The sequence below is a fragment of the Balaenoptera musculus genome, chromosome 5 (genome assembly GCF_009873245.2).
Source record: "Balaenoptera musculus isolate JJ_BM4_2016_0621 chromosome 5, mBalMus1.pri.v3, whole genome shotgun sequence".
Lineage (NCBI taxonomy): Eukaryota > Metazoa > Chordata > Mammalia > Artiodactyla > Balaenopteridae > Balaenoptera > Balaenoptera musculus.
This window is the reverse complement of record NC_045789.1, coordinates 15,609,639-15,634,044: the sequence shown is the minus strand read 5'-3', so window position 1 is coordinate 15,634,044 and position 24,406 is coordinate 15,609,639. Positions and strand designations below refer to the sequence as shown.

At 45.3% G+C, this 24,406-nt stretch overlaps 1 protein-coding gene across 3 annotated transcripts in view; it reads left to right on the top strand.

Annotated features, from left to right (window-relative positions):
* Positions 1-13,099, top strand: part of UNC5C (unc-5 netrin receptor C) — a 393,937-nt gene extending 380,838 nt beyond the window's left edge. For all 3 annotated transcript variants that reach the window (XM_036853626.1, XM_036853625.1, XM_036853624.1), the window contains 4 exons: positions 2,456-2,605; positions 4,559-4,723; positions 10,322-10,500; positions 11,272-13,099. In XM_036853626.1, the coding sequence (XP_036709521.1) occupies positions 2,456-2,605; positions 4,559-4,723; positions 10,322-10,500; positions 11,272-11,437 (660 nt within the window). In that variant the 3' untranslated portion in view covers positions 11,438-13,099. The remainder of the gene's footprint in view (positions 1-2,455; positions 2,606-4,558; positions 4,724-10,321; positions 10,501-11,271) is intronic.
* Positions 13,100-24,406: the final 11,307 nt, after the last annotated feature.

Genomic DNA, 24,406 nt, shown 5'->3' with positions numbered 1-24,406 from the left:
GAAATTAAGAATATGGAGTGTGTGTGTTCTCCAGCACCATGTTCTTTAAAATGGCACTTTACTTGGTACCTTCTCGCAAAAAAAAAGGCTTGAGCCAACCCAGTCTCTTTCCTCACCGGGAGAACTCTTTACCATGACTTTCGAGGTCAATGCCGAAGAAGCCAAGGACTGAGCCTTATTCTTGGGCTGCCTCCTACGCAGACTTTGCACTCAAGATGTGGCACTGTATTAGATATCTTGACCTCAAGGTCATGGCCAATAGGCAGTTTAGGTTTTTTTCAGTGGTCATCCCTGCCAAGAAAACTGGTCATGTCCCCCATCTCCTCTGGCAATCTGTGTTGATGGTAGGAATGAGGTGTGGATTATACATTGTTGGGTACAGTCACCTCCCAGAATACAATGCGTCTTCTTTTAGACATCCCAGGGAGATAATTTGGACATAATGAAGATCTATAGTAATCAGATAATTACTATCGATTGCTCTTTAGATGTCTTGATGAGGTAATTAGGGTGTACTGGAGAGAAGCTAGAACTGATTGATTGGCATGACTGTAATCTCAAAGATTTCTAATTATGTTTCTTTTCTTCTAATGGCTTATAAACAAACATCATTTTAGCTTTAGAATTTGTCAGGTGCCAGGTTCACCGGGAACATCAGCTTTCTCTATTATGCTAACTAGACACCAAACGTGATCAACATAAGCTCATTACGCCTTCCTGCTGAAGCAGAAGAAACTGCAATTAACCCTCGCTTTTCTTATTCGTCTTCATTCCCGCACGGCCAGATTCTCCTCGAGGACTGGAGTGTGAAGTGTCGCGGGAGGGCGTGTCATGAGGAACGTGTTCGGCTCTGTGCTGGGTACATCTAGAGGGCTGTGGGGGCCCTTGGAGCCTGCGGGGCGGCGGGCACAGCAGAGCCAGGGCACAGTGACACAACGTCTGTGTCGGGGTGGCTGAGTGCTCAGTCTCCTGCCACAGGCAACAGCGGCTCCTCAGCCAGCAAGGTGGAATGTTCTCCACATCAGGGCTCTCAAGCAGCTGGACCACTCCCATCTCTCTGTCACGGTGCTGTTGCCTCATCTCTTCCGTTACACACTAACTAGAGGAGTCCCTGCCTGAGACCACATGACCCTCGTATCCCCTACACCTTATAGGACCTTTCGGCAGCTTGCATTGTGCAGAATAGTGGCCAAACTCAAAGATGGAGAATGCTAAGAACCAGTAAAGGAGCAGTTTGAAATGAGCTGTTTCCATCTAATCAATGACCTTGGTAAGCTCTGCACTTACTGGACTGCAGTCCTCCGCTGTGACCATCTACCTGTGCGGGAGTAGGTTCCCTATGCACGCCTGTGGAATGGCCTGGGTGATCACCTGTGTTATTGAACCCCATGCTTCCGACTGAAATCTCTCCAAAGAAGAAAATCGTATTTTGTTTTTATACGGTTATAAAATCCGTTATTTTCCTGAACCCCTTTGGGAAAAAAGGTCACAGGTGTCTGCGTATTTTTATCACTAAACCTTTTAAAGCACGAGAGGAACAAAATGCATAAGGATGGTTCAGACAGCAGAGGAGACTCAGGATATTTGTTCATTGATAACTTATGGTTTGCTGATGTTTGGATAATTGCAGCTGTAGTTGGAAATGCTTCATTAACTCCCATTAACTAGCTTGAGGAGTGGAAGTAGATACAGAATTTATCTTCATGTTATATCTTTATAGCATAAGTAAAGTTACATAGCAAATTTAATCAGCCATGGTTCTTGAAAAATGAGGTGGTTTTTTAAAAAATTTAATCTGAGTGACTATTTAGGTCAATAGTTGGTGCTGAAAAATCCTCCTAATCTGTATCAGTGTACTTTCCTCTGTTAGAATATTTAATGAGCATATTTTTATTTTTTGATAATTGGGAATTGTACAGTGGATAATTTTAAGCAAAATTTTATTTCTGTAGGTAAAGAAACTAAAAAAAAAAATAGAAAAAGTACCCAAAACACATTCCAGATTTTTATTTTGTTAGCTAGTATTTCCAATCTAAGATCTGGTTTGTTTTCTAGTTGTTTGCCCCTTTCCCTAAAAGTTCATTGAAAATCTACTTAACGTATCTGTTTATCTACGTTTCTACCGATTTTTTCTTTTTGGGGGGATCCTCCCCATTTTGGGTTCTGATTGTCGTTGCCGTGTATTTGATTAAATACCCCACTCGTTCATCAGGAAGTGTAGACTGTACTGAACGTACCGCACAAGTGTCGTGTGGCTCGCTGACACCGTCCCTGGCCAGTAGGGCCCAGTCACGTGCAGACTGGCCGGGGCCTCAGCTGGAGGGTCTCGGGGCTGCAGGATGGAGGTCACGTGCTGCACGGTTAGGTTCGGGGCCGGGGACAGAGTGAGGAAGCATACTGTGGAAGTGATGCCAGTCGTTCTTATTTGCTTTCGGTTTGGGGCCTGTCGTCGCAGGAAGTCTTGCAGCTCGAAAGGCAGATGGGAGGGCAGCTCCTAGAAGAACCTAAGGCTCTTCACTTTAAAAGCAGCACCCACAACCTGCGCCTGTCCATTCACGATGTCGCCCACTCCCTCTGGAAGAGCAAACTGCTGGCCAAATATCAGGTAAGGTTCCCAAGCTGAGCTAAAGGCTTGGAGACATCTCCAAGAGGACTAGAATGATTTAGACAGAAGATACTGCCTTCCTTGAAAGTAATCCTATCTCAGTACTCCTTTGTCCAAAATAGTTGGGGGATATTTAGGATTTTTTGAAAAAATACTCTAGACATACTGGAGGAAATGCTTTTTCCTGAATTCTCTTTCAGATACCTTTACTATCAATGTTTTACTTTCAGTAGATAAGATTTCCAAGTCCATCATGTCTGTGCATTTTCAGAGTAATGTTAACATTGAATTGGTAAAACCAGCCTCAAATGCATTCATAGGAGAAAGGGAACATTGTTATCCCACATGACACAAATTAGGCTTCAGCCTGGCTAGGAGAGTGCCTTTACATTGAAAACTTAGAAGGAACCTCAGCTTGGAAGCTGGGATAGCAAGTAAAAATAAAACCTGGTCAGGATTTTATTAAATAACAGCATAAAATTACTGGTCCCAAGTCCCACTGTATGTAGCTGTGTGTGGGAAAAACAAGACTCTCCAGAGGTGTTGACCTCCTCCTCCATCAGCCAGCCCAAGCTCTCAGGAGACGGTGTGATGGGATCCCTAGCCTCAGACCCATCCTAGGAGTCGCAGACACCCTTAGAATCAGCAGTGAATCCTTGTCTACACACATGCAGATCCAGTCCCACACCCTGCCCTGTAGCTGCACTGGTTGTGATTTCCTGATGTAAGTCAATGAACATACTAGAAGGGATGAAGGGAAGAGTTTCAGCTGCATTCTTACTCTCAGATGTCTGGTACTTACACAGAAATTGCGGGAAACAAACCAACTAGTTTGCTTACAGCCTCGAGCTTTGATGGGGGCACATGCTCAGCACTTGATTGAAAGATCGGCTTTAACTTTCTCATTAAATCTCCTCCTTTGCTTTCTTCTTTCTCTGATTTTGCAACTGCCATAAAAGTCCACAAATCTTCCCCTTTTATGAACAATTCTTTTTGTGCAACCATAATGGAAAGTTGTTTTTATAATAATGATAACCTGATGTTAGTTTAAGCTAAGCCTGGCTGAGTTCTCACCATCTGCCAGACTCTCGTGTACTTTGATTAATCTCATTTAACCCCCTCCATTCAGGTACTCTCTTGCTTAGGTACAGTCTTTCACAGATGAAGAAACTGAGGAAAGGTTAAGTAACTTGCCCCAAATCACTAAGCAAGCAAGGGGAAGGCATCCTATTTGTACTGGATTTGGCTCCAAAGCCTCTGTTCTTAACCAACATGGTCTACCATTTTGTATCAATCCTTCTTTTTCCTTTATTGAAAAAAAGATTCTTGGGCTCTGTGAGGTGACCTAGGCTCTTAGACAATTGTGTCTGTTAGAGGCTTGGTGCTTTTTAGGCCAAGAACTTTTCTGTGGCAGCTAATCAAGCCTCCGGTTTCCACCTTGTAGTGAGTCTTGGCTTTCCCCATCCTGTGCAGAGGGAGGGCGTAGGCATGAAAGGGAACTGGGTCAGTGCATCATCCTTTAGACTTTGCTTTTCTCCAGGGTACCATGGCGGGGATTGCTTTTAATGGGCAGTGACTGGAGTGTGTAGGTTTTATTTGGGCAGTTGTCTAAACCTTAAAAAAAAGATCATTTACGATGTTTTTTTGCTTTTTTTGTTTTTTTTTGTAAATGACAGAGAAGTGGCAGGCTGGTTAGGTATAAGGATGCTGGGGCTGATTCCCTGGGTTCAGCCCTCAGCTCTGCTACTTTCTAGCTGTGGGACTCTGGGTGAGTTCTTTAACATCTCTGGGCCTCAGTCTTCCTCACCTGAAAAGGGGGTTGGGATGTGCTTGTGCATGGACCCATCGTGAGGATTAAACAAGGTAGTTAACACGTGCAGTACTGAGATGATCACTGGGCAGCGCACTGTCTGATAGTCCCTCATTTGTGGTTCCCCCTTCCATATGCTTCAGGAAATTCCCTTCTACCATATCTGGAGTGGGTCTCAGAGAAACCTGCACTGCACGTTCACTCTGGAAAGATTCAGCCTGAACACAGTGGAGCTGGTCTGCAAACTCTGCGTGCGGCAGGTGGAGGGAGAAGGGCAGGTCCTCCAGCTAAACTGCACCGTGTCCGCGGTAAGAGGCGCTCGTTGGTCTCGGACCAGAGGAGGGACCGACCTCGGGGAGGGCCAGTGGGGTATGAAGTACCTCAGTGTGGGAAGTCCTGGAAAGCTCTCTGGAGGGCCTGCTGGTTCACAGAATGGTATTTTTAGTGAACACAGGGAGCTAAAATTATATAAAAGTGCAATAGAGGATCCTTTTCAAAAAACAGGACTTTTACGCTCTGTGACATGAACTTAAGGATCTTGTCCTAACTTCTTACACAGATCTGAACTTCAAGTGTCAGGTTCAATTTAAGTATCACACACACAGAGTGACTTTCCCAAAGCACCCCCGCTGTCCCCCGTTCCTGGCATCCTCCGCCTCTCCTCCCGTTCTGGTTCTTTCCTCGGAGCTCACCTGCCTTGGCCTGATGGTGCCCTGCCTGCCCCCTCCTTTTGCCTCCTTTCCTTTCATCTCCATGTCGAAAGGAGAAGTCTCTTGGTCCCCTTGCTGTCTTATACATCATCCTCCAAACAGAAGAAGGGATGCCCTCCTCCCCGAGGTAGGAGAGACAGTCCAGAAATAGAAGTAAAATCTACGCACTTCCCCCCTCGCGCCCGTCACGCTGCCTTTCCTCGCTGTGAGCCTCGCTTCCTCCAGGTGGGACTTTTTATATGTCTGTATCTCAGAAATGACAACCATCGCTGCTACTTAAAACTTCTCTGGGTGGAAAGAAGGGGGTGCTCATGACCTTATTGCTTACCTGGGACCCCAGGGCTTGGAGTTAGAACCACGGAAACGCTTCAGGCTGGAGGGACAAAAGGAAAAGGACAGGGTGAAAGGAAGGAGGCAGCAGCGTCCGGGGCCTGTGGAGCTGAGCTTGGAGCTGCTTTTTGAGCCGCAGCACAGAACTGTCCTATTTCAGAACTACAGCCGGACGGTGTATGATTTAAAAGGCTCCTCTTCCCCGCTGTCTCACGCACAGTGACGAATGGGACGTCACCCTGTTCGGCGTGTCTCACTCCACAGGTCGTGTTTAAAGACAGGCTTCCTTAGCAAACCCGGGGGGGGGACGCATGTCCGCCTTGACGCCGCCCCCTCCTCCTTTCCCACAGCCTGGCGAGCTGCGGTCATCGTTTTCCTCCCTCCGTTTCATGAGACTTTTGACTCATCAACAACTTTAGTCACAGACCTCGGTGACATTCATGAGGCATGATCTTGGTGTCAGGGCGCCATGGCAACCGCCGGGCCTTTCTGTGCGCGGGCCCGCAGCACCACCCCCGCTGGCTCGGGAGGGTGTTTTCACTTTCCAGGCCCAGCAGGTCTGCAAAGCTCAATACCCACCCAGCTCCAGCCGCAACAAAGGCTGCTGAATTTTGGAGGGGGGGGCGAGGAGGTCTGCTCCTTTGATGCTTGCTTTCTGTTCGGCATGAGCGATGTGATGAAAAAAAGGCAGATGCGCTGTGGCCGGGAACGAAAGCGCGCTGGTCAGGGCCCCCCCCCCCCCCACCGCTGCCAGGCCGGCCAACCCCTTGCGAAGAGACAGTGTCGCGTCATAGTGTGATGGGTTTAAGGACTTTCAGCGGAAAGACGATTTCTTTTGCAAGCTGGTGGCAGCCAGCTCAGGGAGGCCGACCCTTTAGTCTCCTCAGAGGCCCGTGACAGACAAGCACACTTAACGGGAGGAGGGGGAGGCAGAAATGACCCGAGTCAGATGACTTTGGGGATTAGGGGCCACTCTGCTGCTTTTCCTTCTGGGTCACCGAGTCCCACCGTTGCTGTTGGCATTTGAATGCAGCGCATGTGGCCCGCAGCGCGGGGAGAGCGGGGCTGGTCCTGATGTCCGGAGCCGGGCTACGTGCTGGTGAGCAACTGGCTCTGGAGAGCCCCGAGACCTGGATCCTCATCAAAAGCTCGAGGAGGGGTTCCCTGGGGCTGACAAGCCATAACCAACCAGAGAAAAGGCTCCACTGGTGGTGTCTGTCTTCTGGACAGGGCTCCGCCCTCGGGTCACACGGCAGGTGGCCTGGGCTTGCGGTTCCAACCTCCCGTCTCCTGAAAATGAGCTGACTTGCCAGGAATGTACCGCTCAAGGCGTCACCAGCGCTCCTTTCTAAAGCTACTCGGCCCTTGGCCTCTGCAGTCAGGCGCAGGACCTGCTGCCCCCCAGGGAGACCAGACATAGACCGAGGTGATGTCGAGAGCCGGACGATTGTTCCTCTCTAGGTGCCTTGGCCAGGGATTCCTTACCTAGAGATAAAGCCTTTAGTCTCAGATGAAGTTTAAGAATGAAAATGACTAGAAGAGTTAAAAGTATGAGGATAAATGATGATAAAAGGTTCTTCCTTAGAGGGACAGGGTAAGTAATAAAGGAGAAGCTGCCCATCACCATCAAGAGGAAAAAAAAGTAGAGGAGAGAGAGAAACTTCAGTCTCGTTAGGACTTTTAGTTTTAACTACAGTATAGACAAAGATGTTCTAACCCTGTTAACTACTGACACACAGCACTTTCGTGCACACAAAGAACAATATTAAAAAGGTACGAGCATCACTCTGCTCTAGCCATCCTACCTATTCACCTCCTCTGTTTTCTATAACCTGTTCAAAAAGGACCCTTGGGAAAATCTAGTTAGTTGTTCTTAGTGACTTCAGGAGGAGTCAGAATACAGGAAAGGAAAGTCGTTTCTCCTGTGGAGTGCTGACAATGTGTGCCATAGCAGCTGTTTGGTTAATGGTGAAAAATCATATGTTTAACCAAGGGAATCATAACGTCAAAGACAGATGGTACCAATATCATAAACAATTATTATAATAAGTGTTCTGTGAGAGTATACCTGGAAGTAAAAGAAGAACAGCGACAGAAATTACTAGATGAAATTTGAATGTAAATGTATATATGTATTTTTGTTTTACCTCCAAGGCTGCTGTCAGCCATCTGATAAGAGAGACAAGAAATTACGCCCTTTTGGGCTTGTTTCATGTACAAGGAAATAAACAGGCACAGGAGCCAAGGCTGGAGACTCAGGGTTTGAAGGCCCACCCACGTAAAGCGCTGACAGGTCTTTATTCCCCAAGAAAAGGGGGACAACGTGGATGTGTGAGCAGACCTTCTTGAGAGTCGTGCCTGCCTTTACCTTCGGTACTGAACAGCGAGGAGGGCCTCACCTTGAGCCACGTTTAGTTGGAAGGAAGCTCAGCCGTACCCTGCGAGGGGGGCTTCTGTTAGGAACTGGCTTCATCCTCTTCCTTCCTCTCTTCCACACATACAAATTGAGTAGCTTCCACGTTCAGGGCACTGCCCTGAGGGTCACAGAAGTTCTGAGGATGACAAAAATACTCTCATCTCCAAGAAATTTGGGAAATCAGAGGAAGTCATCCGTAAGTACAACCGGCGTGCGTACAGCAGACTTACGAGGAGGGCAGGAGCTGTGGGAAGTGCTGTAGGAGGGTTCCAGGTGGATGGCTTTGGGTGGGTTTGCTCAGGGAACATGCTCTTCAGTCCAGATTTTGAGGTGTTTGCCTGACCAGAGGTTAAGGGAAAGGGCAGAAGAACTATCAAAGGTACATCCTTAAGAAAGGCGCTGGGGACAGTGAACGGTCCAGTCTGAGGAGAGCGAGTCACGCCAGCGCAACCTGAGAAAGGCAGGAGCCGCGCTGTCAGGTGGACGGAGCACGTGGGACCCCCTCCTCCATGGCAGCCCTGGGGCTTCAGGCCAGCCCACCAGGCAGGTCCTGCAGATGATCCTCACTGCCTGATGATAAGGAGTTGGGAATCCACGTGGTAGGAGAGCCATTTAACACTTACTAAGAGGAGGCAGGAGAACGGTCAGCGCTGGGCTTTAGGGAGAGGAGTGTGGCACGAGGGATAGACCGCAGGGAAGCTGCAGGGAGCTGGTGAGGCCAGAGGCAGCGCTACACCAAGCAGACTCAGCCTCCGCTGCAGGCCGGGGATGGGCAGGATGGGTTCCCTTCTAGGCCCCATCGTTACGGTCCAGACGAGAAGCAGGCAGGACTTGCAAGTGGGCGGTAGCACTAAGCTGTGGAGAGAGGTGTGATTTCTCTACGCCTCTGCCCGGCCCCCTCCCAATTCTATACCTAACAGAAGTGTTGGCCACGTGGGTGCAGACATTCCCAACATAAATCTGTTGAAGAACACGAACATGTGCCTTCAGTCCTCTCTTCTGGTCCCCTTTGTTTAAGCCCTATGCCCTTGAGGTCAGGGGCCCTCTGTCCTCGTGGTCCCTTGGAAAGAGCTCTGTGCCCAGTACAGGGAAAGCTCTTTGGGATTCAGGGACTCCCAACTCCCATCGGTTGCTTCTGTATCTCATAGCAGTCTTTTCAGTCCTGGTACGTGCTGGAGTTAACATAAAGGAGCCACTGGAATCCTCGGAGGCCCAGTTTGCCAAGCTTTGGGTTCCGAGGCCAAATATCGTGATCACAGCCAACGCCACTTTATGTTCTATGGCAAAAAAATTTGTTTTGCTCTCACGTGCCCTCCAGAGCCCCCGGACAGACCCTGTGCCGTGTGATGGCACAAGCCTCGCAGTGAGCCTTGGCTGCTGATTCTGGAACACAGACGGTGGCCCCAAGGTGCAGGAGCAGCAGGGTGTGGGAGGCTCTGGGTGGCGGGGGGGCACTGACGTCTGAGCGGAACACTCCACCAGACCCCGAGACTTCCTGACGGCTGGACCTGCGTGTGGCTGTTTTACCCTCCAGCAACTAATTATGTTCACCACGGAGTTACCTGCTCTGAAAAAGAGAGAGATGACATTTAAAGCAGATTAAGTGGATTTTCTTTTATTGCTTTAATAGTTCCCAGGCAACATTTGCTTTTGCTTTTCCAACCAGCAGAAGTGATCAGAAAATGATTAGAGTTTCTCCTGCAGATGAATTTCAGATTTTTGCAATCGTGCTGTTTTATGAGCTGAAACTACCTTAAGAGCCAATCTGTGGTTTTCTCTACTAAAATTAGATTAAAAAAAAAAAAATAAGGGTGTACAGCAATTGGAGGATTCTGTTAGCAGCTTGCCCTAAAGCCATGTACTGTGTTCGCCATTTTCTCTTAAATAATTAGTCTTAATTTGATGTCATTTAGAGGAGAGCTGTGGTCCATTTCTTTCAACAAAAGCAGGACCGAGCCATCTTCTACAGAGGTTAGAGGGGGAATTTACTCAAGCGTTTGCCCAGCGCTTCCCCTCAGGGTCAGACAGTCTCTAGAATCTCAGGTCTGGATCAGTTCATTCTCAAAGAGCCGCCCTTTTGAACACGTCTGCCCCCCCCCCCCCCGAAATCTAAACCTTTAGGAGATATCCCCTTGCGCATCCTGGAGAATCCCATTAGAAAAGCTGTAACTGAATTACACCCGAGCTTTCCAGCTAGCCCAGTCCTCACAGAAGACCCATCAATCCAAGGCTATGCAAAAAGCAGCTCAAAATGTACCTCCTCCTCTCAGCCAGGTTACAGAGAATCACAACTTACAGCCAGAAAGAAGCCGTTCTCACTAAGGAGAATATAATAACATTCATTCTCTTCTGACCATTCAAAGCAAGGCATTATGTTGATTGGTTCAAGAAGGATTGCTTTTGTTTTTCTTCAGAAATAATGCTGTGTTGTTCCTGTGCCTCAACTACAGGAACCGACTGGCATCGACTTGCCTCTGCTGGACCCAGCGAGCACCGTCACCACCATGACGGGACCCGGTGCTTTCAGCATCCCTCCCCCCATCCGGCAGAAGCTCTGCAGCAGCCTGGACGCCCCGCAGACGAGGGGTCACGACTGGAGGATGCTGGCCCATAAGCTAAACCTGGGCAGGTGGGCATGGCCAGGCTTCAGAACGAGTTCCCGTTAGACATCGGGCTCCAGGACTCATATAGCTGACTTAGGGCAACGTTCATTTTTTTTTTTTCTCCATCTGTACATTTACTTACTTTCCATTATGCCAACATGTACTAAGCTCCTACCTTGTACCTTGCACCATGGTCTTGCAAACACGTGGTGGAGAGACTTCCTGGGCTTATCTGACATTTGTAAATATCAGGTTTTGTGATCCACTTCGCAAAGCTGACAGGCTAAATCCCCCCTACATGATATATCCATTCACTAACCGTTGTTCCTCACCTCCTGTTGAGCAGGACCTAATGCTGGGTGGGTAATTAACATGCTAAACACAGCGCTGCTGTGAAGTTACGAAGAGACCTCAGGAGCCTCTTCTTTGTAGACCATTGCCATCACTACCACGCAGAAGGCATGGCATAACCTGTCAAAGGTGATCAGAGCCTGGGCCGGAAAGAAAACAAGTCTCTTGGTTTCCTGTTTAGGATGTGACCCACAGACATCTTGTCTCTTAAATGCTCTTCCTCAGAGTTGAGGTTAACAAAGTTAAGGCATCACATCTCCTGTCTGGGGCTGACCTAATTAAGTATGGGCTAGTTATTCAGGACGGCTCACTGCAAGCCACGGTTTCCCAGGTGGGTCTGGTTATACTTAACAGAAATGCAGTAACGAAAAGGTTTAGTAAAAGCTGAAAGGAAAACAGCTCCGTAAATCACACCATTCAGCACATTTTCCCATTACCAATTACAGGTACTTGAATTACTTTGCCACCAAATCAAGTCCAACTGGCGTCATCCTGGATCTTTGGGAAGCACAGAACTTCCCAGATGGAAACCTGAGCGTGCTGGCAGCTGTCTTGGAGGAAATGGGAAGACATGAAACAGTAGTGTCGTTAGCAGCAGAAGGGCAGTATTGACCCAGGCTGGGGCTGAAAGTGGAGGAGGAGAGTCACAGGGAGTCTGTGGACGTCCAGGGGCTCAGAGCTGAGGAGGAAACGCAGTCTAGACCAGTGAGCTCCACAGGCAAGACTGCAGCGGGAGAGAGAAGGAAGACAGACACAACTACCAATATACATGCCCACTCTACTCGGACATCGTCACAGGAGTTAAGAACCATTGTACAAATGTGTATCTTGAATTTAGAAGTCAACCTAATTTTCCTCTTAGTTGGGCTGTATGCTGTGTGGTACAGGATCTTACAGTTTCCTAGGAAACGCTTTTTATTGCTATCCAGATATATGGATAAACTTTCTTAACAAACCCAGTTTCTACAAACGTTGTTTACATCAAATTGGACAGGGATGCAGACACTGTCCATGGCTCGTTCTATTTTTGTTTAAATCATTTGAAGTTGAAGCTGTGGACGGTTTGCTGTGTCTCTTTCAGATTAGTAATTTACAGAGAAATCACAGACTTTTCCTACAAATCATGTGCATCAAGTGTCTCCGATAATCCTCCCATCAGTGTTCTGTTTCTAGAACTTGTAGAACCAGTGTTACTGTTTGTATCAGGGAAGTGGAGAATCTAAGTATAAAAGGAGAGCGAGCTAAGACTCCCTTATTCCTTGAGGGCACCCACTCATGCCCTTGGGGAATAAAGCTACAGCATGGCAGGGAAGACAGGGATTCATGTTCAACCACACCAACAAGCATTTTTTTCACAACAAACGTGTGTGCATAATATGCAACTTGAAGTGGTTTTTTTTTAAAAAAGGTATTATTATTATTATCATCATTACTATTATTGATGAGTAATTACAGGTATTCTAGTAAAAGGATTTTCTTTTAAACTTGTTTTTGTTAGCAGTACTGTTAGTATTTAGGTATTGACCTGACCCGGGCACCTTCTCATAACAAGGTGGGCGTGGTCACCAGTTTAATGAAACAGGCATTGCTTCCTTGACCTTTTATCTTTCTTCCATCATTCTGCCTGGAAAGGAGGTAAACGCTTACTGGCTTTGTCAGTCTGGTCTCTGAGCTTGCTCAGGCGGGGGCTTTGTCCTCTGAGTCTCGTCATGAGAAGTGTTCTTCAAGTGTTCTGATTCAGGCTTACTCAGCATTGTGGTCACACAGCCCCACACGCCTCTCGTGGGTCCTCTGTCTACCTTGGAGGCAATGTGGTTGAAGGAACAGCCTCTGAGCTGGAAACCAGTTCTCATTCTGGGTTTGTCATTGTCTAGCTGTGCTACCTTGGGAGAGTCATTTACCCTCACTGGACCTCAGCTTCCTCACCTGTAAACGGAAGGGATGGGACTAGATCAGCTCAAGGTTCTAAAATGCTCGACTTCCACTGTGATGCCCCCAGTCTCCTTCATCAGTATGAAGACCACAATGGACGCTGACCTGGATCATTTAAAGATTCAACTAGTCTTTCGCCCAGGCTACATTATGCCTTTCAGATAGTTCCGACTTGGAAGATAATTATTCTAACCTGTAACATATTTGTTATGCTTTCAAGTCTTGTCTTTGTGTCATTGCATCATGCTGTTCACCCAGAGATGGCATCCCTTTATTATCACTTTCTTTCCTCTCTCGGGACCAGTTGCCTTCCTGACTAGTTGCAAATTATGTTCTATTATTGTCTTGGTCAAAATTTTTTTAATTAAAAAAATTTTTAACTGAAAAATAGTCAACAGACTACTTTGTGTAAACTATGGTATTTCCTTAGGACCATCACAGGCTCTTTGTTTTAACACAGGGACTCAATTCATTCAGCAGGTGGGGAATAAAGAGTCAACAGCCCAGGAGCCAAACCAAGATTGAACAACAAGCACCCGTGCGTATGAATCAGAACTTTCAAAACAAACATGGCTGTGGTTAACTTCTGGGCTGGAGGTATCCAAGTTGCTGACTGGATTTGAATTAGAAATAATTTTATACCCTTTTCCCCTTCTTTCCACATATATTTCCTCTCCTGACTATTTTGGTAACTTTCTGATATTCCCAAGTTCCTCCATCCTCATCATCGAGAAACTGTTGATACCTTGTAGGGAGCGTGTTCTTTCCTGCCTTTTATTTCTTATCTTCTGTTTTAGATACATATTCCATCATCTCAGACCACACCCTGTACCATATATAAGAATATGTTACACTTATTGTGAAAGGGAGAGATTGCACTAACAAGTTCAGTGGATAATGCTTATAACCGATGCATCTTTGACCAAAAGATAGTAAAATTATATTCTACATTAAAAAAATTTAATAGATAATTTTTAAACAGGAGGAGGAAAGAGAGCTGTTGTCCATTGCTGCATCTTAAAATAACTTCTCAAGGTTACTCACCATTACTGGTTTGGGGGGCTGTCATCTATGGAAGTCAAGAATTAGACATCTGATACCTAAGGAAAAATAGAAAGGAGCAAATATGTAGTATTCAGATAAATCAATTCCAAAACTTACTAAAAAAAAGTCATCAACACAGAACTATAGAACACAGCAGGAACTGTATTTTTGAGGCCCCCCCCATTGAGGAAGGGCCTTTGGGGTTCACTTCGGGTGCTTCGTGGTTTTTGGTTCTACATCTCAGCAGCAGGAACGGGAAGAGCGGTTGAGTCCCTGTAAGTGAGGTATTCATCTGTCATTAGACCCTGTTACGTTCCCTATCAGTCAGGTGAATGGCAACTTCCATATGTACAGCACAGCATTTACATTTATATCAAATAATTTTCCCTGCCGATTCTGATTTCCTTCTTTCGGGGCAGTGAAGTAATCGCTGTTAGACTGCTCTCAAACTCAGAAGATCCAGACTCAACAGTTCAGTACGTAGGGAGCCCCCCTTATCAGCCATCCTGTAACATGTCCTGCCTGTCACTCCTAGGGCTTCTATGTAGGTTGTGAGGAAAGACCAGTTTACTTCATCTGGAAGGGAAAAAAAAATCTATCACTTGTGCATGGTGCCATCTAGCGGTGGATAACACAATCTACCCTGAGTCTAATAGGAAAACTCGGGAAAAGTTGTTTGACCAAGGGAATGGATACCTATAACGTCTACAGGAGCTTTATGACAAATAGACGTGGGGAAGTTTTCACTTCAAGTATAGTTTTCTTATTCTCACATTGTTTTTCACTTAAATTAGCCATACCAGAAATTACATGTCCTTATGAGCCTAGTACGTTTGTCACTAACTCGTTCATACACAACACGTCTCAAGTTGGGTTTTGGTTATCGGAATAATAGAAGTACATAAAAATCTGTACAAAACAGTTTTTGAAGAGTTGTCATTTTTAATATTTATATTTTTCATTGGGCTTTATATGTTTTAAATCTTACTTTTAGTTCTCCAGTATTTATTTTTGAGGGTGTAAGAAGCATCCACTTAGAAATAAGTTTTATATATACAAATGAAAATAGTGCGTCTAATGAAGTGGAAACTGTGGTTGATAACCAAGGAGGAGAAATTAGCCTCCTTCTGAATTTGGGGATCTAAAGGCAGAGGTTTCCTCCTGTTTTCATTTTCCTCTCACCAGACTCATTGAAATTTCCTTTAAGTGATCTGGAAGGAATAGAAGTTAGATTCAGAATTGGTAACTGGGCACAAGGTGATGCCAAACATGTAACACCGAGGAGCTCACAGCCAGTAGCCTTTTCATAAACAGCACGAACACCAGTGTGGAGACTCAGCTCAGCTAAGCTACCCAGAAAAACCCCCATATTGTCACAGGAGCAATGTGAGCTCTTCCAAGGCAGGGCAATATTTGGGGTGAGGTGTCCGTTGCTAAATTGCATAACCATTAGCCATTTTTATATATACTATGATTTTGTAGATTTTAATCTCCCAACTTTCAAATAGTAGAACCATTGTTTAGGAAGAAGTCATGGAGACTGAGTTCAGGACACTCGAGAAACTACACAGTAATATTTTTTTAGAGGTATTTCTCCTATAAGAAAGATATCTTAAACATTCCAATAGTATACTTGAGTTTTTTTTTTTTTTTTTCCTACTTCTGGAGACGAGCAGACAAGGCTCTTGCTTATGTGTCCGTAAGTGTGAACTATCTGTGTCGGGGACACAGCAGCTGTGCTCCTGGCCCACTGACTCCGCTGTCTCTGTCATTAATGTTTGAGGAAGGGAGCAGTAGATGATCACTGTCTCCTCAGAATTCACAGCCTTTGCCACCACAAGGTCTGCCCCCATGGGGTCAAGCGAATAAAATTACTGACCTGCAAGAGAGGGTAAAGTAGGTAGAAAAAGTTTAGTTGTCGAATTCTCAGTCTGCAGGTCGAATGGGAGCGTTGGCTCTCGCTGAGCAGCTGCTCTGGTCAAGGTATCAGTCTCGCACGGAGGCCTCAGTCCTCAGTCCAGGTCCACGGCCGATGAAAGCAGGGATGACTGTGGAAACAGCCAAAGTGAAATTGGGTTTTATCCATCTTCTGAGAACAGGCGAGCTTTTGTGAGTCAGAATGCCATTGCTCAAAGCCGACTATCTGTAAAGATGATGATGGTCAATGAGCATTAGATTTTATGGATCCAATAAGGAAAATATTTTTATTATTGATTATCTCAAGGTAATCAAACATTGTTTTACCTTTCGAGTGCCTCATAGCACCAACTATTACACGTTGCTTTTTCGGTTTTTTTGTATTTTTTTTTTTAACCTTACTGAGCTAATGTTGACTGAAATCCTTAGAACTTTGCCTCTGTGCAATGAAGTGCTGTTTCTTTACCCTAAGAAATCTATTTGTGTACTCTCTGGCTGTAATGATGACTTTGAAATAGTTCCTTTGCCTCTCAATTGATTTTTTTTCCCCCATGGAATAGGCATGAGGGGAATACATACAATGTAAGCATTGTTCATTTAAGCCTGTGTTCATACAGGTCAAGTAAGCCAAATGGAGTCATAAATATCTCCAGAATTCATGCCTGAAACCTCCTATTTTTGAAAAGTAGGGAGATGGCCTTGTATGTCACTGGGTGGGTTTCCGATACAGACTAACAATTAACTTCCTGATCCTGTAGTCTTATAAGCCTTGTGATTGCTCCCATTTTGGGAAATCCTGTTCTAAAAACCCGTCTTCAGAAGAGTTCATGGTGCCCAGCTTTTTCAGTGGCCCTGTCACCTTCCTGTACTGATCTACAGATAGGATATTTATGGGCTCATGAAACAAAACGTAACGTACACTCCCGGCCCTATTTTAGCATGGTCGACGGCGGTGTTGCCAGGACAGACAGGAACTCCACAAATGCACTAGCACACAAAACCAAGCAGGTATAAGAGGCTACTTCCCAGCCCGCTGTATACTTAGACTTTTGTGTATTGCAGAGAACTGTCCAGAGATCTTCCAGAATCCCTGCAGAATGTCAGGAGAGTCTTGGCCTACCAGCTATGGAGTAGGAAACAAGGAAGGTGCCCTGAGATAAGGTCAGCTGCCCACCAGGCAAAGCATTTGCTACCGTATACCAGCCTCTAAACATGCCATTTCAGATTGTGCCTCAGCAAAATTCTAAGTTGCTGAGGCCGTAGCACTTCAGGGTCTTTAATTTAACAAACATGCTCAAATCCTACGTGCCAACCTTAAATTCCAAAAGTCTACGGGACTTGGCACTATCACAGCTGCTGCTGAACCTGATGGCACCTACCCAGGGTGGAATAACCCTCAGTATTGAGTTCAGAATGTGAATCGTAGGCAATTCGGCAGCCTAAGAATTGACGAGCCCTTGACCTCTGAACATCGGCACTACCGTGAGGCAACATCCAAGAATCATGACCCGAACTATGTCCTAGATGCTAAACCTGTTTAGAGCAGCATAAAAGAGCAAGAAATCCACAGCCAGTGGAAAGTGCTGGCCAGCAGTCGGAACAAGCTGAATGTGCGATTTGCATTCTCCCCTCTGCTCTTTCCCAGGCCTCCCGTTGGTAGTGACACCCTCACCCTCCCGACGGGATGCGTTTAGCCCAGTTGCAGGGACCAGTCCCTGTGTGTGTGTGTGTTGTGTGTCAAGGTGTTGTATGTGTTCACTGAGTTTAATGCTGACCTGTCGCAAGTTGGTGAGCTTCCTCTTCGCTCTTTCTAAAGATGACAAGCAATGTTTGTCGGAGAAATCTCCCCAGCAGTCTGCGGTGAAGAGCAGTGCCATCCACCTGCTACTCCCTGGGGAACAGTTCAACTGCAGAAATGTCACATTAAGGTTTTGCGCTTTGTTGTCTTTCTTTTTTTAAACACGACACAACTTTGGCTTTTCGGATACGGAACACTTCTCTTGTTGTTGTGGAGTTCCCTCTTGCTGTATCTTCTATGCAATTCCTTTTCTAGAAAACCCCTGCAGAGGCTTGCTCTCTGGGGTCCTGTCCGCGTTGCCCGTGTGCTGGAAGCGAGGGATGCCGGCTCTGGCTGTGTCTCTCCTCTCTCTCTGGCTGCCTTTCCGCATTTGCCTGCAGTCCCTCGGTTTGTAAACGTGCCTGCGTTTATCCTGCCAGCCAACATGTACACAATGTAAAAGAATTTTTAAACAGGTAATAAATTATATTTATAAGCAACAGAGAGTGCCACCTCCCTTGTTTCTTCACAGCAAAGCCCTCCGTGTGAAGAGTCACGTGGTGTTTCCTTCATAGGGCAGAAACGCTCTTGGATTCTGCACAGATAGTAATCCCAACGTCCCTCGGGCCAGGATGAGGTTCTAGAACGGTGCTTCTCAAGCGTCTCCACACACCTGAGTCACGGGAGGAGCTTTACCAAACACAACGGCCTGGATCTCTCACCCTCAGAGAACCTGACTTCGTTGGCCTGGGTGTTGGGAGTGTTTTAAGCCCCCAGGTTAGTGGTTATGGGGGGACCGGGTCTGGGGACCGCTGTCAGAGGCCCTGGGGAGTTGGGAAGAAAGCAAGTGGGAGGCCAGACCCTCAGAGACTCAATTTTAAATGAAGTCTGCACAGAGACAATGGACTTGTGGTTGCCAAGGGGGAGGGAGGGACTCGGAGTCTGGGATTAGCAGATGCAGACTGGTGTACTATACAGGATGGATAAACAGCAAGGTCCTGTTGTACAGCACAGGGAACTGCATTCAACATCCTGTGATAGGGGAGGAGATTCAAGATGGCACAAGAGTAAGACACAGAGATCACCTTCCTCCCCAGAGATACATGAGAAATACATCTACATGTGGAACAACTCCTACAGAACACCCACTGAACGCTGGCAGAAGACCTCAGACCTCCCAAAAGGCAAGAAACTCCCCACGTCCCTGGGTAGGGCAAAAGAAAAAAGAAAAAACAGAGACAGAAGAATAGGGATGGGCCCTGCGCCAGTGGGAGGGAGCCGTGAAGGAGGAAAGGTGTCCACACACTAGGAAGTCCCTTCACTGGCGGAGACTGCGGGTGGCGGAGGGGGGAGCTTCGGAGTCACGGAGGAGAGCACAGCCACAGGGGTGCGGAGGGCAAAGCAGAGAGATTCCCGCACAGAGGATCGGTGCCGACCAGCACTCACCAGCCCGAGAGGCGTGTCTGCTCCCCCGCCGGGGCGGGCAGGGCTGGGAGCTGAGGCTCGGGCTTCGGTCGGATCGCAGGGAGAGGACTGGGGTTGGCGGCATTGATCACAGCCTGAAGGGGTTAGTGCGCCACAGCTAGCCGGGAGGGAGTCCGGGAAAAGGTCTGCAGCTGCCGAAGAGGCAAGAGACTTTTTCTTACCTCTTTGTTTCATGGCGCGCGAGGAGAGGGGATTCAGAGCGCCACCTAAACGAGCTCCAGAGACAGGCGCGAGCCGCGGCTACCAGCGCGGACCCCAGAGACGGGCATGAGACGCTGGGGCTGCTGCTGCCGCCACCAAGAAGCCTGTGTGCGAGCCCAGGTCACTCTCCACACCGCCCCTCCCGGGAGCCCGTGCAGCCCGCCACGGCCAGGCTCCCGTGATCCGGGGACAAATTCCCCGGGAGAACGCACGGCGCGCCTCGGGCTGGTGCAACGTCACGACGCCTCTGACGCCGCAGGCTCGCCCCGCCTCCTCCGTACCGCTCCCTCCCCCCGCCTGAGTGAGCCAGAGCCCCCGAAGCAGCTGCTCCTTTAACCCTGTCCTGTCTGGTTGGGGAACAGATGCCCTCAGGCAACCTACACACCGAGGCAGGGCCAAATCTAAAGCTGAAGCCCAGGAGTTGTGTGAACAAAGAAGAGAAAGGGAAATCTCTCCCAGCAGCCTCAGGAGCAGCGGATTAAAGCTCCACAAACAACTTGATGTGCCTGCATCTGTGGAATACCTGAATAGACACGAATCACCCCAAAATTGAAGTGGTGGACTTTGGGAGCAACTGTAGACTTGGGGTTTGCTGTCTGCACCTAATTTGTCTCTGGCTTTGTGTTTATCTTAGTTTAGTATTTAGAGCTTATTATTATTGGTAGATTTGTTTATTGATTTGGTTGCTCTTTTTTTTTTATATATTTTTTTTCCTTTTTTTTGTGAGTGTGTATCTGTATGCTTCTTTGTGTGATTTTGTCTGTATAGGTTTGCTTTTACCATTTACCCTAGGGTTCTGTCTGTCCGTTTTTTATTAGTATAGCTTTTAGTGCTTGTTATTATTGGTGGATTTGTTTTTGGTTTGGTTGCTCTCTTTTTTTTTAATTACTTTTTAATTTTATTTTAATAATTTATTTTTTATTTTAACAACTTTATTTTATTTCTTTTCTCCCTTTTCTTCTGTGCCATGTGGCTGATAGGGTCTTGGTGTTCTGGCCAGGTGTCAGGCCTGAGCCTCTGAGGTGGGAGAGCTGAGTTCAGGACATTGGTCCACCAGAGACCTCCCGAACCCTCATAATATCAATGGATGAGAGCTCTCCCAGAGATCTCCTTCTCAACACTAAGACCCAGCTGCACTCAACGACCAGCAAGCTACAGTGCTAGACACCCCATGCCAAACAACTAGCAAGACAGGAACATAACCCCACCCATTAGCAGAGAGGCTGCCAAAAATCATAATAAGTTCACAGACAACCAAAAACACACCACCAGACGTGGTCCTGGCCACCAGAAAGATAAGATCCAGCCTCATCTACCAGAACACAGGCACCAGTCCCCTCCACCAGGAAGCCTACACAACACACTGAACTAACCATAGCCACTGGGGGGCAGACACCAAAAACACTGGGAACTACGAACCTGCAGCCTGCGAAAAGGAGACCCCAAACACAGTAACTTAAGCAAAATGAGAAGACAGAGAAACACACAGCAGATGGAGGAGCAAGGTAAAAACCCACCAGACCAAACAAATGAAGAGGAAATAGGCAGTCTACCTGAAAAAGAATTCAGAGTAGTGATAGTAAAGATGATCCAAAATCTTGGAAATAGAATGGAGAAAATACAAGAAACGTTTATAACAAGAAGAAGAACCTAGAAGAACTAAACAGCAAACAAACAATGATGAACACCACAATAAATGAAGTTAAAAATTCTCTAGACGGAATCAATAGCAGAATAACTGAGGCAGAAGAACGGATAAGTGACCTGTAAGATAAAAGAGTGGAAATAACTACCACAGAGCAGAATAAAGAAAAAAGATGAAAAGAACTGAGGACAGACTAAGAGACCTCTGGGACAACATTAAACGCACCAACATTCGAATTATAGGGGTCCCAGAAGAAGAAGAGAAAAAGAAAAGGACTGAGAAAATATTTGAAGAGATTATAGTTGAAAACTTCCCTAACATGGGAAAGGAAATCAAGTCCAGGAAGCCCAGAGAGTCCCATACAGGATAAATCCAAGGAGAAAAAGGCCAAGATGCATATTAATCAAACTATCAAAAATTAAATACAAAGAAAAAATATTAAAATCAGCAAGGGAAAAGCAACAAATAACACACTAGGGAATCCCCATAAGGTTAACAGCTGATCTTTCAGCAGAAACTCTGCAAGTCAGAAGGGTGTGGCAGGACATTAATTTAAAGTGATAAAAGGCAAAAACCTACAACCAAGATTACTCTACCCAGCAAGGATCTCATTCAGATTCGATGGAGAATTTAAAACCTTTACAGACAAGCAAAAGCTAAGAGAATTCAGCACCACCAAACCAGCTATACAAAAATTCTAAAGGAATTTCTCTAGGCAGGAAACACAAGAGAAGGAAAAGACCTACAATAACAAACCCAAAACAGTTAAGAAAATGGTAATAGGAACACACATATCGATAACTACCTTAAATGTAAATGGATTAAACGCTCCAACCAAAAGACATAGACTGGCTGAATGGATAAAAATACAAGACCCGTATATATGCTGTCCACAACAGACCCAGTTCAGACCGAGGGACACATGCAAACTGAAAGTGAGGGGATGGAAAAAGATATTCCATGCAAATGGAAATCAAAAGAAAACTGGAGTAGCAATTCTCTTATCAGACAAAATAGACTTTAAAAACAGAGATTATTACAGGAGACAAAGAGGACACTACACAAGGATCAAGGGATCAATCCAAGAAGAAGATATAACAATTGTAAATATTTATGCACCCAACATAGGAGCACCTCAATATATAAGGCAAATGCTAACAGCCATAAAAGGGAAAATTGACAGTAACACAATAATAGTAGACAACTTTAACAACCCACTTTCACCAATGGACAGATCATTCAAAATAAAAATAAATAAGGAAACACAAGCTTTCAATGATACATTAAACAAGATGGACTTAATTGGTATTTATAGGACATTCCATCAAAAAACAACAGAATACACTTTCTTCTCAAGTGCTCATGGAACATTCTCCAGGATAGATCATATCATGGGTCACAAATCAAGCCTTGGTAAATTTAAGAAAATTGAAGTCATATCAAGTATCTTTTCTGACCACAACGCTATGGGACTAGATAGCAATTACAGGAAAAAACTGTAAAAAATACAAACACATGGAGGCTAAAAAATATGCTACTAAACAACCAAGAGATCACTGAAGAAATCAAAGAGGAAATCAAAAAATACCTAGAAACAAATGACAATGAAAACACGATGACCCAAAACCTACGCAATGCAGCAAAAGCAGTTCTAAGAGGGAAGTTTATAGCAATACAATCCTACCTCAAGAAACAAGAAACATCTCAAACAACCTAACCTTACACCTAAAGCCATTAGAGAAAGAAGAACAAAAAACCCCCAAAGTTAGCAGAAGGAAAGAAATCATAAAGATCAGATGAGAAATAAATGAAAAAGAAATGAAGGAAACGATAGCAAAGATCAATAACACTAAAAGCTGCTTCTTTAAGAAGATAAACGAAATTGATAAACCATTAGCCGGACTCATCAAGAAAAAAAGGGAGAAGACTCAAATCAATAGAATTAGAAATGCAAAAGGAGAAGTAACAAGTGACACTACAGAAATACAAAGAATCATGAGAAATTACTACAAGCAACTATATGCCAATAAAATGGACAACCTGGAAGCAATGGACAAATTCTTAGAAAAGCACAACCTTCTGAGACTGAACCAGGAAGAAATAGAAAATATAAACAGACCAATCACAAGAAGTGAAATTGAAACTGTGATTAAAAAACTTCCAACAAATGACAGCCCAAGACCAGATAGCTTCACAGGCGAATTTTATCAAACATTTAGAGAAGAGCTAACACCTATCCTTCTCAAAATCTTCCAAAATATAGCAGAGGTAAGAACACTCCCAAACTCATTCTACGAGGCCACCATCACCCTGATACCAAAACCAAAGATGTCAGAAAAAAAAAGAAAACTACAGGCCAATATCACTGATGAACATAGATGCAAAAATCCTCAACAAAATACTAGCAAACAGGATCCAACAGCAAATTTAAAGGATCATACATCATGATCAAGTGGGGTTTATCCCAGGAATGCAAGGATTCTTCAATATATGCAAATCAATGTGATACACCATATTAACAAATTGAAGGAGAAAAACCATATGATCATCTCAATAGATGTAGAGAAAGCTGTCGACAAAATTCAACACCGATTTAGGATAAAAACCCTACAGAAAATAGGCATAGAGGGAACTTACCTCAACATAATGAAGGCCATATATGACAAACACACAGCCAACATCGTTCTCAATGGTGAAAAACTGAAACCATTTCCACTAAGATCAGGAACAAGACAAGGTTGCCCACTCTCACCACTATTATTCAATGTAGTTTTGGAAGTTTTAGCCACAGCAATCAGAGAAGACAAACAAATAAAAGGAATCCAAACTGGAAAAGAAGAAGTAAAACTGTCACTGTCTGCCGATGACATGATACTATACACAGAGAATCCTAAAGATGCTACCAGAAAACTACTAAAGCTAATCAATGAATTTAGTAAAGTAGCAGAATACAAAATTAATGCACAGGGATCTCTTGCATTCCTATACACTCATGATGAAAAATCTGAAAGAGAAATTAAGGAATCACTCCCATTTACCATTGCAACAAGAAAAATAAAATACCTAGGAATAAACCTACCTAAGGAGACAAAAGACTTGTACGCAGAAAACTATAGGACACTCATGAAAGAAAGTAAAGATGATACAAACAGATGGAGAGATATACCATGTTCTTGGATTAGAAGAATCAACATTGTGAAAATGACTATACTATCCAAAGCAATCTACAGATTCAATGTAATATGTATCAAACTACCAAAGGCATTTTTCACAGAACTAGAACAAAAAATTTCACAATTTGTATGGAAACACAAAAGAGGCCGAACAGCCAAAGCAGTCTTGAGAAAGAAAAACAGAGCTGGAGGAATCAGGCTCCCAGACTTCAGACTATACTACAAAGCTACAGTAATCAAGACAGTATGGTACTGGCACAAAAACCAGAAATATAGATCAATGGAACAGGATAGAAAGCCCAGAGATAAACCCACACACATATGGTCATCTTATCTTTGATAAAGGATGCAAGAATATACAATGGAGAAAAGACAGCCTCTTCAATAAGTGGTGCTGGGAAAAGTGG